Here is a 14,870-nt window from a genome sequence, read left to right as displayed (position 1 = left end):
AGGAGGGGAGAAGCATAGCAGCAGTGTATAGGACCGAGATCCAGGGCTCAGCTAAATCCGACAAGCAACAGGCTTTAAAGATCGTGCAGTCCAACCCCCCGGCCATGGGCAGGGACACCTTCCACTAGCCCAGGTTGCCCAAAGCCCCGTCCAACCTGGCCTGGAACGCTGCCAGGGAGGGGGCAGCCACAGCTTCTCTGGGCAGCCTGTTCCAGTGTCTCACCGCCCTCGTCATAACGAATTGCTTCCTTATATATAATCTAAATCTACCCTGGTTATCCCTGGTTCTGTCATTACAGGCCCTGGTATAAAGTCTCTCTCCATCTTTGTAAGCCCCCTTTAAGTACTGAAAGGCTGCAACAAGGCGTCCCTGCAGCCTTCTCTTCTCCAGGCTAAACACCACCAACACGCTCAGCCTTTCTTCATAGAAGAGTTCTTAGAGGCATTTCACCCCTATTAGAAGGAGGCACCCCCCAAAGCCCTCAGACACCAGCTTCCCAGGCTTTCCAACCACCAGGGACGCCTCACCCGGGCAGCGAGATGCCCCCGGGCAGCCTCCCCGAACACCGAAACAACTCCGGGGCGACTGATGCTCTGCCCGACCCCCTCCCACCTCCCCAGCCTCCAAAACGTCTTTCTGCCTCCCCGTGAACTCTCCAGATGCAGCCGCAGTAAGGGGAGGCACTGGTCGTCGGTCTGGGGGGGGGGGGGGGAGCGGGCGGAGCCGCGGGGGATACAGCTCGGCCCCCCCATCCCGGGCAGTCTCAGCCTCGTCCCGCCCTTTGCCCGGAGCCGCCCCGGCTCGGCCGCCAGTGCCTGCGGGCGGCGGGGGGGAGTTGTCCTGTCGCCCGCCCCTTCGGAGGCGCGGCCCGGCCCCTCGCCGGCGTGGGGGGGCGGGCGGTAGAAAGGGCGGGCGGCGGACGGGCGGCGGCAGAGCGCGGAGCGGCGGCGCGCAAGGGCTGGGCCCCGCCGGGGACCGAGGGTGCCAGCATGGCTCTGGATTTCCTCGCAGGATGCGTCGGCGGTGAGGAGGGGGGGGAGCTGCGGAAAAAAAAAAAAACATAATTTAAAAAAGAGAAAAAAATGAGGAAAAAAGGGGGGAGGGGGGGCAGAGGAAAATAGAGGAAAAGGAGAGGGGGGGAGGGGGAGGAAAATAAAAAAGGTGGACAAGCAGAAATAAAAAAGGGGGAATGGGGAAAAAGAAAAGGGGGGAGGGAGAAAATAAGAAGAGGGGGAAAGGAGAAAAGGTAGGGAAAAAGGGGAATGAAATAGAATTTTTTTTTTTTAAGATGAAAAAAGGAGGGGGGAGGGGGGGAGCTGGGCGCGGCGCTTTTATTTTGGGAGGGGAGAATCGCTGTGGGTACGGGGGGCGATGGCAGCGGCCGCCCCGCCGCAGGTGGGGTCTGATCGCGGTCCGGGGGGCGCAGGCGGCGGAAGGCCTCGGGGATTTCCCGTATCGGGGCGGGGGGCGCGGACCGTCCCGCCCCGCGGCCGTGCCGCAGCGCCGGGGTTTGCCCGCGGTCCGGGAGCGGCGGGGGGGCTGGGGGCGGAGCTCCCCGGGGTTAGCGGCCGGGCAGCAGCAGGCTCGGCATCGCGGACCTGAAAATATTTATAGCGGGGAGCTTTAACGTGGAGGAGAGAATGCATGTGCTCGGCTCGCTCTTCCCTCTGCATCTGCTAACGGCCTTCCTCCGCCCATTTTCCGCAGTTGTTAAACTGTGTTCAGGAGATTTACTCTTGCATCTTTTTAGTTATTTGCATTTGCTGGTCTCCTTGCCAACCTGGCAAAGAGATTTTTTTTTTTTTTTTTAAGCTGTCTGACTTCATCCTAGCGATCCTTGCCTTGCCAGGGATCCTGCATGGTCAGTTGTGCTCCTGGGCAGTGCCTATCACTATTTTTGTGACTTGGACTATCTTCCTGCTGTGCTGGCCTTGAACAACCTGGACTACACCATCCTAGAGTGGGCACTGCATTTCTGCCATCTCTTCTCGGGAAGAGGGAGGGAAGTTATCTTTCGGCAAATGTGAGACAGTGCACGGAAGCAGTTCTTGGTGTTGTCAGCAATCATAAACGGATTGGTGGCTCACAAAAATATAGAACTAGAGGATTCCTTGCTTCAGCCAGTACTTGCAGAATTCATGTATTCAGATTAGTAAAACTAACAGGCCTGCATATAGCTTCTAAAAAGTCCTTTGATGCTAGAATAAAGCGAAGGGTTTTGGTAATGGATGATCCTTCTGCAGGTGCTCCCCTCACATCTGGAAAGGATATGTCCAGTGAGCAGGGATTTTCTTCTGCTTTTAGAGGAGATTCCAGGTTTTCTGTGCCTCCACAGAGTGGCATATATGTGAAACATTTAGCTTCAGAGGAAATCTGCCATTTCTGCCCATTGGACTTGACTTGGGCTGAGGCCAGGAGTCACTGCTGAACATCCCATATGATGTGGCAGGATCTGTAGTCACACACCTCAACCCCTGCCTGGGGCTCAGAAGCTTGATGGGAGCATAAAGGCACCTAGTACTGGCCTGAAGGACTGAACTGTAGATGTCTTATCTTCTGCCTTGATAGGATGCTCTTTACCTGGCCTACCAGTGATGCTGTGCACTTACAGCTCAGGCTGGTGGTTCTGCTTGGGCTACTGTAGCTCCAGAGCCAGGAAGAAAACCCTGAGCCATAACCGTAGCCTTTGTTTTGTTTCAGGTGCTGCCGGAGTGCTGGTAGGACACCCATTTGACACTGTTAAGGTGGGTTGATTATGAAATACCTATATCTCTAGGTAGAAAACTTAGTTTTTCCAAGGAGTAGGGGAGGAAGAAAAATTCCCCAGGCACTGTAGGAGCATAAATCTGTGCTGGAAAGCTTGGAGCAAGCCTCTTCAACCACTGTTTATAGATTGGCAATCTCCAGCTCTTCAGAAGTGAAAATATTCCTTGTATGTCTGATTCAACCCAGTAACATGACAAATGGCCTGAACTACGAATTCATGAGCGCAGTAACAGTGTTGTATTTGAAATACGATCTTACATTTAACTTAATTTTGTTCTAAGCTTGCTTCTCTGCAGCTGTTCATCACTAACTGCTAAAACTGCCTCTCCCTGCATTTGTACCTCAAACCTACTTTGTTACTAGGTTGAAAGTTTGTGGTTTGTTTTCCCCTCAAGCTCTGCTACTTACTCCTCAAGAATTAATTTGTTACACTAGCCAAAGGGTGTAAGTGGATAGAAATCCACAGCATGAAGCTTGTCTGGGGGCTTTTTCCTCTCTTTAAGTATTATTGTATATTTTTATAACTTTCCAAGTTAAAAATTATTTTCTAACGGTCTGTTAGCTGTATGTATTATGCATACTAAGGGTAGCTAAGACCTATTCAAAGATAAAATTTTAAATCTCCCAGAGGGCACTTCAGCCAGGACTGCCAGGGGTCCAAGCCCATTTTTCAGAATGGGACGACAACTTCAGTCACTCCTTGGCAGCCTTATCCGAAGTCTCGCACTGGAAGAATAGAAGAAGGGATGCCAATATATTCCTTCCTAAATTAATACACCAGATCGCTTGACTGCAGCAGACAGCATGCCACCCGCTAGAGCTACATTTGGAATACCTCTACCTTGCTGAATTTAGATACGCAACAGGCTGATAGTGTTACCGAGGTCATCACCATATTCTAGCACATGGTTAATTCAATACAGGTTTTCCTAGCTAGTGGACATTAGTCCTTGCCAGTCAAGTGCAAGCTGCTCAAATAGTAAAAATTGTATGTATGTTTCTCAGAGTATAGTAAACTTGACTAAGTAATTGGGTTGAATTCTAATATATATTTTCAGGAATGGTATTATTCAGACTTGCACATTTTTTTACAGTGGTACAGGGCCAGCTGTCTTTGTCTCTCACCCCCATCCTGCCAAGTTTTATATGCTTAAGGTGACGGGTCATTTCACTGAAGCCAGCAAAACTGTTAAAATTCTATGCTCAAACTAAAGTTAAGCATGTGTGGGTTTTTTTACGGTTTTTAAAGTGGAACAGCTTCTAGTGCATGAAACTAAACATTTAAAGTGTCTGCAAAACTGGGGCTCTTATGCTAGTTCCAGCAGATGAAACAATGCAAAATAGATGTGTTGGCTTTAGAAAAAGCATCTTGCTTTGCAATAGTGCAAAATAGTTTGTTTCTGGATGACTTTAAATGTTTTATGAAATCCAGTGTGGCACACTCTGTGTCTATTTTCATATCCTTTAGAAGGTATTATAAGCATTTATCTATTTTTTGTTAGAGAAAATACTAATGTTTGTGTTATTAGTTGGCATAGTCACCACTGTATGTGGGAAAACTAACACTATAACTAGTCTTTAAAAAAAAAAAAATCACAAAACAAAAACATTGTGTAACTTGTTGTGTATGTATACATGTTAAGAATTAACCCCTTTTATAGTTCTGCAGTGTTTAAAGGGCTAGCTGGCAGTCACCTTAGACTGCAAATTTTTAATATAACTGAACAATGGGAAAGCTGCTTAGATAAGCCAAAATTTTACTTTTTACTTCTGTCTTGGCTTTTAAACTCTTTTTTTCGCCTGTGATCATGTTTCACAAAGTGGGGAGGGGGATGGTGGGACACACAGGGAGAGATTAAGCCAGTGAAGTCACCCTGCAAAACCCACAACTGAGCTGATCTCAGAACTGGCAAACTCCTTATCCCTGGTTTGTTGATGTAATGTATAAAATTGCTTTTTTGCTTTTAACTGCCTTTACTTTCTGAGCTAGGGGCTGTCTTCATTAACAGCAAAAGTGTTACTTTGTTGTAGATGACAGATAAGCCTCATCACGGGAGAGTTACCTAGTAAGTATAGCCCAGGTGAACACTTCTGTTTCTCTCAGTCTTAATTTATTCCCAAATGTATTAGTTCAAATAAAGATCTAAACGACTTCTGAAGCTTCTTCCCTTTTTAGTTTTAAACTGATGTGTCCCTCTTCTACAGCTATGGCATGGAGGGAGCGGGGTTTAAATATCCCTTTTTTTTTTTAATGTAAAGTCTTATTCTGAACCTTCTTTCTGGTATGCATTTCTGACTGTATACATTTCCACACACCGTGGCTCTAAAACTGAATCTCAGACACACTGTTGTTGAGGTCTTACCCACTACATATCCTTGCAGGACATTTTCATTGCTCAACTTCTAAATCACTTATTTCATACATTATTAAATGTTTGGACTATTTTGGGGGTGTGGTGGTTTGCTTTCGATGGGGGTTTTTTTGCTTAGTTTTGACTACCTTTATGCAAGTCTTTAGTGATGGGAAATTACAGTGTGTTACTATTGGACCTAAAACCTTAGTAACAGCGGTTTCAAATAAGAAAGCAAGAATATTGGGCAATGAATAGAATAGAGGGTTAAACTTTGTACATGATTCATCCTTCCTACAGTTGTACACACTAAAAATCTTGTTAAATATGGCATTAATACTCATGAAATAAAGTTTCATATGCATTCATTGCCTTATCTGGCAGTTTGCTAATGCAGGTATCCGTATGTGGTCATTGCTGTGCTCAAAGAGCTGATTTTCATTCGTCAGTACTCTAAATATTTTATACAACAGCAAGGCTTAATTGGTCAATATTTCACAAATTATTTAGACAAAAATAGTGGGAGCTGATTGCCACTGGGAATTTCAACCTAGATACGGAATATGACTAATTCTAAACTACTAAAGACAAGCATATAGAAAAGTTAAATTAAGAAGCTTCTTGAGCTGTAGTTCTCACAAAGCCCATATGTGTGAAAGTCCCCTGACTTCACAGACGGGATTCGAAACAATAGCAGTAAGTTATAAATGGAATAAAACTTTTGTTTTGTGCAATTCCAACAACCTGTTAAGATTTAGGACTTGACTTGTGGGTCTGCTTCTTGAGCAGTTTTAACAGTTTGCCTGCCCTCCGGATGTCACTTTGAGTAACAAAAGATTTATTTTCTTTGAATCCTACTATAAGCCTGCTTTTAATTTAAGTTTTAAAACCCTGTTCCATCCTGGAAGACCTAAGGTGACCTCAGCCTCCCAGTATGGCTAGCACACACTAATGTATATACTAAAAAGACACTGAAAACTAAGGTTTTTATTTACAAAACATAAAATGTCAGGTTGTAGGAATATAAAAAACCCCTAAATCTGTAAATAATTTTTTGCCTCAAAGCTAACCTGAATATACAGTTTTAATAAACCACGTCCCCAAGTCCTTTTCTAGACCCACATCATCTCATGAGTCTTTTATTGTTGTGGTGGCGTTCATTATTACTTTAGGCAAACAGGGCTAAAAATATTTTGCAGTCAGGAATTTCTCACATAGATCTGATAATCTTTTCATTTGTTCAGAATGAGAGTCTGGAAGTTTTTTGCCCTGGAGTTGCAGCAGCAGCATTAAATGGTTGATAAGCATCTTTTCTGAGGAACATTGCAGCACGGAGGGCTGCAATGGAGGAGATCAAAGACAGATTTCTAACTTCCCAATCCAGTGAAACCAATTTACTGAGTTTATTGCAGTGTAGGGTTTTGCTTTAAGTCTGTAGCTTTGAGGCTTTTCGGTTTTGTTTGAAGTGCATTGGGGACAAATTAGCAGGAAAAACTGAATTGGACTTCCCCATTAAATGTTAAAAGCATCTGGGCAATTGGCCTGTCTCCTAATGTCACCAGTGACAGTAGCTTCTATCTGTCCAGCAGAACATGCCATTTCAGTTTTAGCATTGTTAACTGATTACTAACATTAAAGGCTCGAAACAGCCACACCCTCACAAATTGTTTGCATTGAGGAAGTTAAAAAAACAGACTAAAATTTAAAAGGACAAGTGGCTTTTTATTTTTTCTTATGCAAAGGAAGACATCTTAAGAGCCTGTTCTCAGCTACCCTCTTAAAAAAAAAACAACCAACCAAAAAAAACCCCCCAGATCTCAGTGAATGGTCCTAAGTCTTGTAGCCAGAAACACTGTGGGGGGTGGTGTTGGAAGTTTCCTATCCTTTTACAATTATCCTTATTTCATGCTTGACTTGTAATTTTTATAAAATTCTGTCAGGTTTATACAGATAGTCCTTAGTGTGAACAGAATCCTTGGCAGCTGAAGAAAGTACCTATTGTAGCCAGTACTGGAAAACTTCAGTCTGAAATTCTAGATAAGTGTACCCTGTTGTACTTCCACATATGTTTTTCTAATATTCAGAAGTAGTTAATAATCTTCCTCTGTCATGTTTTCACCCCAAAAATTAATTCAAAACACTTACAGAATATTTCTTAATTATTTTGCCACATATGGCATTCCAGTCTCCAGCCTGTGCTCTTACATATACATCGCTGTAGCAAATCTCGATACATGTACAAGACACTAGTTAACAGATTAGGCTGCTCTTGACATACAAATCAGTATCTCATACAACTTTCTATAGGTTCGTCTGCAAGTTCAAAATGTAGAGAAACCTCTCTACCGTGGGACCTTCCATTGCTTTCAGTCCATCATAAAGCAAGAATCCGTAAGTACAAAATTAATGCTTTGCATATTTTGTATCTTCATATAGTTTGTATCAGAAGGGTGGGAAAGTTGTTAAAAAAAGGCTACAAATATTGAAGATCAAGAGAAAAGCATACTCTGAACCTCACCTTACCATAGGGCAGATATTGTAGTTAGGAGTTTGCCAGAAACTTCATGAAGAAGATCACTAAGGTTGGAAGTTGATATAAAAAAGTTAACTTTTAAAATAAGATAACAAGTTATTTGAATAGCTAATTTTCTGAGAATCCAAGCAATCTGAGCAGTGAGTGAAGAAATGGGTGAAGTTTTTTTTTCTACTGAAGCTTTAAGACCATAACTAAAAGGGTGGCTTTAGGCTTGTAGCTACTTAAAAAATAAAGTATAAAATTTTCCAGAAAACTTTTCTCTGGATGGACTAGGATTACTTTCTAGATGTGTTGAACTATATAGGTGTGCTGCTAACAATGTTTAGATGTTTGTGCCCTAGACAGCAATGAAATTACAAAGCAAGATAGTACTGATTTTCTGGCCACTGTTAGAAAGTTAGGGCACAAAGGAGAGCCAGAAAGGCTATGTTCTGCAGTTTCAGGAGGTTATCAACACCACTGTTAAAAAGGATTTTTCCTTCCTTATTCCATTAGGCTTTTGGACTCTATAAAGGTATTGGGTCACCAATGATGGGACTTACCTTCATTAACGCACTTGTATTTGGTGTACAAGGAAACACGCTTCGTGCTCTTGGAAAAGACACTCCTCTAAACCAGTTCCTTGCAGGGTCAGCAGCAGGGGCTATCCAGTGCATCATCTGCTGTCCCATGGAATTGGCAAAGACAAGAATGCAGCTTCAAGGAACAGGTGAATACAAACTGAAAACAAAGAACTACAAAAATTCTCTGGACTGTTTGATCAAAATCTATCGAAAGGAAGGGCTGAGGGGTATCAACAGGGGCATGGTCTCTACATTCATAAGAGAGACTCCAAGCTTTGGCTTTTATTTCCTGACCTATGACTGCATGACCAGGTATTTAGGCTGTGAAGCTGAAGACAGTTACGTTATTCCCAAACTGCTGTTTTCTGGAGGGATGTCAGGAATTGTGTCCTGGCTCTCAACCTACCCCGTGGATGTGATCAAATCCCGGCTTCAGGCTGATGGAGTCGGAGGCGTTACACAGTACAGCGGCATTTTAGACTGTGTCAGAAAGAGTTACCATGAAGAAGGCTGGAGGGTGTTCACAAGAGGTCTTACTTCTACACTTCTCCGTGCTTTTCCTGTCAACGCAGCTACCTTTGCTACTGTCACTGTGTTCCTAATGTATATGAGGTCAGAAGACAACCTTCGTGAATGTGAACCAGGTCCAGTAATCCAGCAGCCTTCTAGTTTGTGAACATTACCTGTTGGCTCTCCTGATCCAACGCCCGGCTGTTTGGATTCTTTAAACCCACACGAGTGGCGTAATTGTATGCTATCTGTATAAAGAACTAACTGCATCAAACTAGGATTTCATCTCATTACTTGTATAAACAGCATATTGCCTTATTAAGGACTTCATATCTAGTAGTATCCAAGTAAGATGGGGACCTGCCTTTAGAAAGTACTATAGTTAACTGTTGTGGCTCCAGAAGAGGATCTGGAGAATGTCATAGTACCAGATATCAGGTTTTCTTCCACTCATGTTCTGAATGACTGAATCGAGTTGAATGCAGAAATGTTTTCAGAAAATAAATGCTCTTTTTGTATGTAACAGGAATAAGTATAGTCCTCTAAGGTGAAGTAGTAGGAGGAAATTAAGTGTTGGAGGCATTTTGCAGGTAACCCTGAACTGTTCAAGACCTGGACTAGCAGTCAGCTAGCCACGTGTTTTACTTTTTCTCTGCTTTTGAATGTCAGTGGTTTTAGTAGGAACTTTTTTCATACTGGTTTGCTAAAAAAAAAAACCCTATATAAATATTATTTGTTCCTAAGCTACTCCCTTACCTTTCAGCTTTGAATAAATAATCTTAAGCACAAAGTTAGCATCTGCACTCATACGCACTTGTTCCTTTAAATCTCAAGGCTTGTAAGGATTTAGGGAAACTCACATCTAGTAAGACTGGTGTTATTTGCCTTCACCTCTGTGTCTCGTTTGGTGGGTGCACAGATTGTAATGACTAGATTCAGCTAAAGTAGACTTTGTTCTCTTGAAGTTAATGCAACTTTGCACCACTTCTCCCAACATGCCCCATAGCAGCCAGTGATGTACAGAAGTCAAAGTCCTACCTGTCGTATTGCACAAAATGTTCGTGGGTGCAATGTTAGCTTAGCAGCTTGAAGTACTGTAGAAATATGTACATGTTTAGAACTGGAGGTTTCATTCCTTTCCAAACAACAGGGGTGTAAGTGTCTGAAATGGCTGGTGTTGGATACACTTGCATTATGAATTTAACCAATACTTTTATCTATTTAGTTACAGTGCTACTGGAAAGATGACGGAAAAGGGGGTTGGAGAATTTTCTTGTTACATTGGTCTACTGTGATTTTTTTTTTTTTTTTAGCAGTCTGTTCAAGAGGGATTGCATTAGTTAAGGAGCTATAAACAGGTACATAAGATTTGGAATAAGAACTACACATATTTGGCACAAATACCCAGGGGGAAGGAGTGCATGTGTGTGAGGGATGTTCTAAAATGTATCAAACTAGTTCAGTAAGTACAACTTGTTACACTTTTAGTTGGGACAAGTGCAATATGTGTTTAATTTATATGAATTTTCTAAAGAAACCTTATTTCATAGCATTTTGCACTGTAACAAAATATGCTGGAGAAACCTGTAAAACTGGTATGTCTTTTTATACCTTGGAGGTATGTTGGATGTTTTAGTGCCTACTTGCACTGAGATTCAAATTGAATGTTAAATCTGTCTACTAAGCTGCATATGCACAACTCACAGCAAAGACCATTTACACCTTTGTACAGTAGTCTGTAATTACTGTATATAAAACTGAGGGAATAAATTTTTTTAAAATTTTGACTTTGCTTCTTTAAAGTTTCTTATGTTTTATTCAGATGCTTCTTTGTTTTGAATCTGCCTTACGAGAGGGTGGGGTTTCTGGCTTTTGCGTGAAAAAACTTGTTCCCCACCTGCCTCCCATGCACCACCCAGAAGGGCAGTGCCTTGCTCTGGCTCAGTGTTATCAGTTTGTTGAAGCAAAGAAGGGAAGTTGCCTGAGCTTGTTTCTTCAAACTGATCTTTTCACCAAGTACTTCACTTGAAGATGTTATAGCTACTAAGGGAACAATCCTGCTTTTAGAACCAAAGAGCTGGCAGCATGCTTGGGCCCTTCATATTCTGCATTTATTTGCTGTAAGTAGTGCTGATCAGCACCAAGGCTGCACAACTGTGTAAGATGAGCCTTAGGGTCCCTGTAGAGTCACATCAGAATCAAGGACCAGGTCTGCCAACACCACCGTTCATATCTGAATCAGAAGAATGCTTAGCTTTAAGATGCACAAATTTAGCAAAAAGCTTTATACAGTGTAGTTTGTTTTCAGACAGCACAACTAATGCACAAAGAGCATCAATATTCCAAATAAAAAGCCACACAGAAAAAAACAGGATGATGTGTGTTACGATCTATGAATAAGGCCTCTCATTGCTGATGAAAGCTTATTTCAAATACTGGCTCACTTAATTCATCTACTTAACAGGTAGAGACACATGACCAAAAGAAACTACCAAGCATCAGTTTGCTGAATCAGAAAAGGGAAAGGTCACCTCTTCAACTAATTGTGAGCAGGGGCAGTTCCAGTCAAGGACCTTGTGTTCTCTCAGAAAGACCAACAACATTGAACTGTGGCACAGAAACAAATACTTGGAGTAAGCAAACTATCTCCTGAAAAGACAGTAACGTCATTAAAACAGGAAGGGCTACACAATGTTTTACTTGCAGTATTTGCTAAAACATTCCAGAAATTTATCCATCTGGAGCTTAAAGGAAATAATCAGTAGCAGACATTGGAGGTTACTCAACAAGCCTAAGAGGAGGGTAGAAGTCAGTTTTCAACCTAGTCTGATGTCAGTTGCTTGAAATCTGTGCGATACCTATTAAATCAAGCTAGACAATAGCCTCAGCCTTTTTAAATATGATTCAGTTCCCCCTACTAGATTTCTGATACCTCCACCAATTTATTCAAATCAGAACTATATTCTGCCTCCCCAGATTCTCCTTCCCATAAGCATCATATTGGGTAGGAGATTCTCTAGTAACACCCCAACAACTGAAGGGAATAAGAAGGTAAAACTTACCAAAAATTAAATTTGCCTACTACCGAGTCCCTGTGCTCTACTCTTTCTTACAACCCACACTGCTAGTGAATGGGTCATACCAGTGTTGCAAGTTGCAACCACAAATACACTCAATTAGGACAAGAGGAAAAAAAAGCACCCAGGTACAACCCTTCCAAGTTTTAAAGAAGTTATTAATGTAACTACTGGGGTGAAGTTCAGTTCATTTATCATGTCTGCAACTGTAACATGACAGTATTCATAATTTTTTTTTGGCCCTCTCTTCCTCGCCTTTCTCTGCATATAGCTTTTTTACAGTTCATGTGAAAAAGTAGCAAGATATTCATGGGATGAAAACCTGTACATTGCAGGTGTAGGACAGGTAGCAGACTGGAAAAGTTACCAAGATGCAAGTATAAATAGTTGACCTTGCAGAGAAGAGATGTGTTTGTTCCTTGAAATTAAATGTATTTACTATTATGCTGGAAAACAGGTGTTAACAGCTGTTGTTAGCCAGACTTTTGATCTGCGGATAGTTAAAGAACAACTTAAAGCCCACGAGTGTGCCAAACACCATTAGATTTAACAGAAGGTGAAATTAAACCTTTCTTCTGCCAAAGAAAGTGCAGTTTACCCAAGGCAACATGCCATACCAAACACCACAGCCATGGAGACAGATGAAGGATTTAAGGGACTTTATGACTCTGGGAGACACAGCAAGAGAGTAGGGAACCAGGGAACCAAGTGGAGATAGGTTTCAAAATCACAAGGAAGCAAACTGCTTCTTTCAGCGTTCAGTAATTTATGTATGTTCATGGGCAGTGGGGGAGGAAAGCAAAGGAAAATAACCCATTTTCATCCTGCTAGTGCAACAGTTTTGCATTTTTTGTATCAGTGCTGTCCTCACTAATTACAAAAATGGTTATCAATAACACGAAAAAACCCCAAAGTATTAGTGACATAATATGCACAATATTATACAGTAAAAGCTTGTCTACTTGTAGTTTATTATCACTTTTAACCTCAAATGGGATTTTAAGATTTACAGTTTCATCAATAAATAAACTGAAAGAAAGCAAGACAAGGTTTGCAGTGAAAAATAATACCCTATACATTGATATAAATGGAAGAAAGGCAAATTCTAGTGTTCACAAAACATTCTTCAGGTCTGTAATATTTTTACATCTAACAGTTAAACTGCTTCTTGGTATCATTCACTTCTTTATTATGACTGCTTTTCTGACTGAAAGAAACCATCTGTGTTTTTCACTAACAGTAAAATAGAGTTCTACCATTGCAACCATATCCACGTGTCAATAAAATATCAAAATCCTAATGAAACTTGACCTCGTGGTCAGCACCATTTGCTAAATATATCAAAATAGGAAGAACTGTTGCTAGACTAGCTTGACTTTTAGCCAAAGTGGTATGAAAGAAAATTAGTATTCTTTTTCTAGGACCTGATGTAGTTGTCTCAAGCAGAGATTTAACCTAGGACAGGTATACTCAAGTGTTGCAATCAACCAGGCCACATAGTTTCTTCCTTGTGCACTAATGTATTTTCACTTACAGAAGAGTCTACAACAGGTAATTTTCAAACAGGCTAGTAATAAAGTTCAAGCTTAATAATTGCAATTAAAGGAGGTAAAAGTAAAAATAACTCTCTTCTCCTTAAGTCTCCTCCAGGCAGACATCTGCTTCCCTGCCAGTTCATAACTCAGAGACTGTATACTTTCACTTCATACTCTGAAAAAATTGAGATGAAATCCCTTATCTCTAACCTATGCAAGAGGAAAGAACAAAAACAAACTAACAACAAACACACAAGAGGAATATGTGAAGACCTGCCATAGTATGATTCTTTACAATACATTTCCAAACCATAAACATTTCCATGCCCTTTCAAGCTATGGGAGTCACTGGATTCATATAAATTCATTGGAGGTTCAGTCAAAGCACCAGTTAAGACTGAAGACTGATGGATTCTACATCTAGGGGCCAAATCTTCTGTTTTGCTAAGAAAAAACAAATGTGTTGAGAAATAAGTCAAAAAATAAGCTGCATGATGCCCCACATTTGAGGCAGTCTACTTTGCAAGCCAAAACTGCAAGGCTAGTGAGGTCCTCGGCAAGCGTCTTGCAGCTCTGAAGGACACCTGACTTTGAGCCCTTAAATCCAAACTAGTACAAGTTTTCTAGAGATTCCTCTTGAAACCAATTGCTGAGATGAGCTTTAGCTGAAGTACACTAGGACATATCCAGTCACCATGCTTTTTTGTATATGGATTTACCATTTAAAAAGGAATCCATTTTATGCCTAGTCTCTAAAATTTATCTGAAAAATATACTGTTATTCACAAACAGCATCCTTCTGAAATACACCTTTACTTTACACCTGCTCCAGAGACAGAACCAGTTTATTTGAGATCACCGATTCCCTAAAGAGCAGCAATGCAGGATTGTCTGGTGCAACATCTGTCCTGCAGTTTCTGCAATGTTCTTGCAAACCTTAGGAGCAACAACACACCAAAGGAAAATCAAATTATGAGGTCCTAACTGCCTCGGGCAAGCTTAGGCTTTTCAGGAAGCCACTGCTAGATTGAACACTGGTGTTTTACGGGTCTGTCAGCTAACCAAAATAGCCACTTACAGTTGAAAGCACATTCATTAACACGTCATCATTAGATTTCCACATTTCTCTTTAAAGATACCTGCTATTAATTTTAGATGTATATATCCCCTAAAAATATATATAATCCATGTCACACTCAAGTTTTTATTTACATTCTTTATTTTTGTTGCCTTACTGGTGCTTTTTATGAATGCACAAGTATGCTTGCGACTCTCAGAGATCGGCAGAGAGTTGTACTTCTTATTCTTCTGCACTGGTGTGTGGGAAACTTGCTCTTTGACACTGACACGTTCCAAGTCTGTCAAGGTCTACTGAACACCACAGGACACCCTACAAACACTTGACCTCACAGGGGCAACCTGACACTTCGCTATTCTGTCTGCTGGTCATGCTGTACAAACTGGTAATTCACTGCCATCTCCTGGCAAACTACTATTCAAGAGTATCTGTACACACTGAAATAAAGCACTG

The 14,870-nt window shown here is 41.5% G+C and overlaps 1 protein-coding gene across 2 annotated transcripts; it reads left to right on the top strand.

The window, feature by feature from the left end:
• Positions 1-919: 919 nt before the first annotated feature.
• On the top strand, positions 920-10,514 carry SLC25A29 (solute carrier family 25 member 29). 2 transcript variants are annotated; one of them, XM_074908664.1, is made up of 4 exons: positions 920-1,024; positions 2,702-2,745; positions 7,426-7,509; positions 8,150-10,514. In XM_074908664.1, exons 1-4 carry the CDS (start codon positions 991-993, stop codon positions 8,891-8,893), a joined length of 906 nt encoding a protein of 301 aa, XP_074764765.1. In that variant the 5' UTR covers positions 920-990; the 3' UTR covers positions 8,894-10,514. The 2 variants fall into 2 exon arrangements, with proteins under 2 accessions (XP_074764765.1, XP_074764766.1); XM_074908665.1 differs by having other exon boundaries at positions 935-1,024; positions 2,702-4,833.
• Positions 10,515-14,870: the final 4,356 nt, after the last annotated feature.

Source organism: Athene noctua, chromosome 6, assembly GCF_965140245.1.
Source record: "Athene noctua chromosome 6, bAthNoc1.hap1.1, whole genome shotgun sequence".
Lineage (NCBI taxonomy): Eukaryota > Metazoa > Chordata > Aves > Strigiformes > Strigidae > Athene > Athene noctua.
This window is presented reverse-complemented; position numbering and strand designations above follow the sequence as displayed.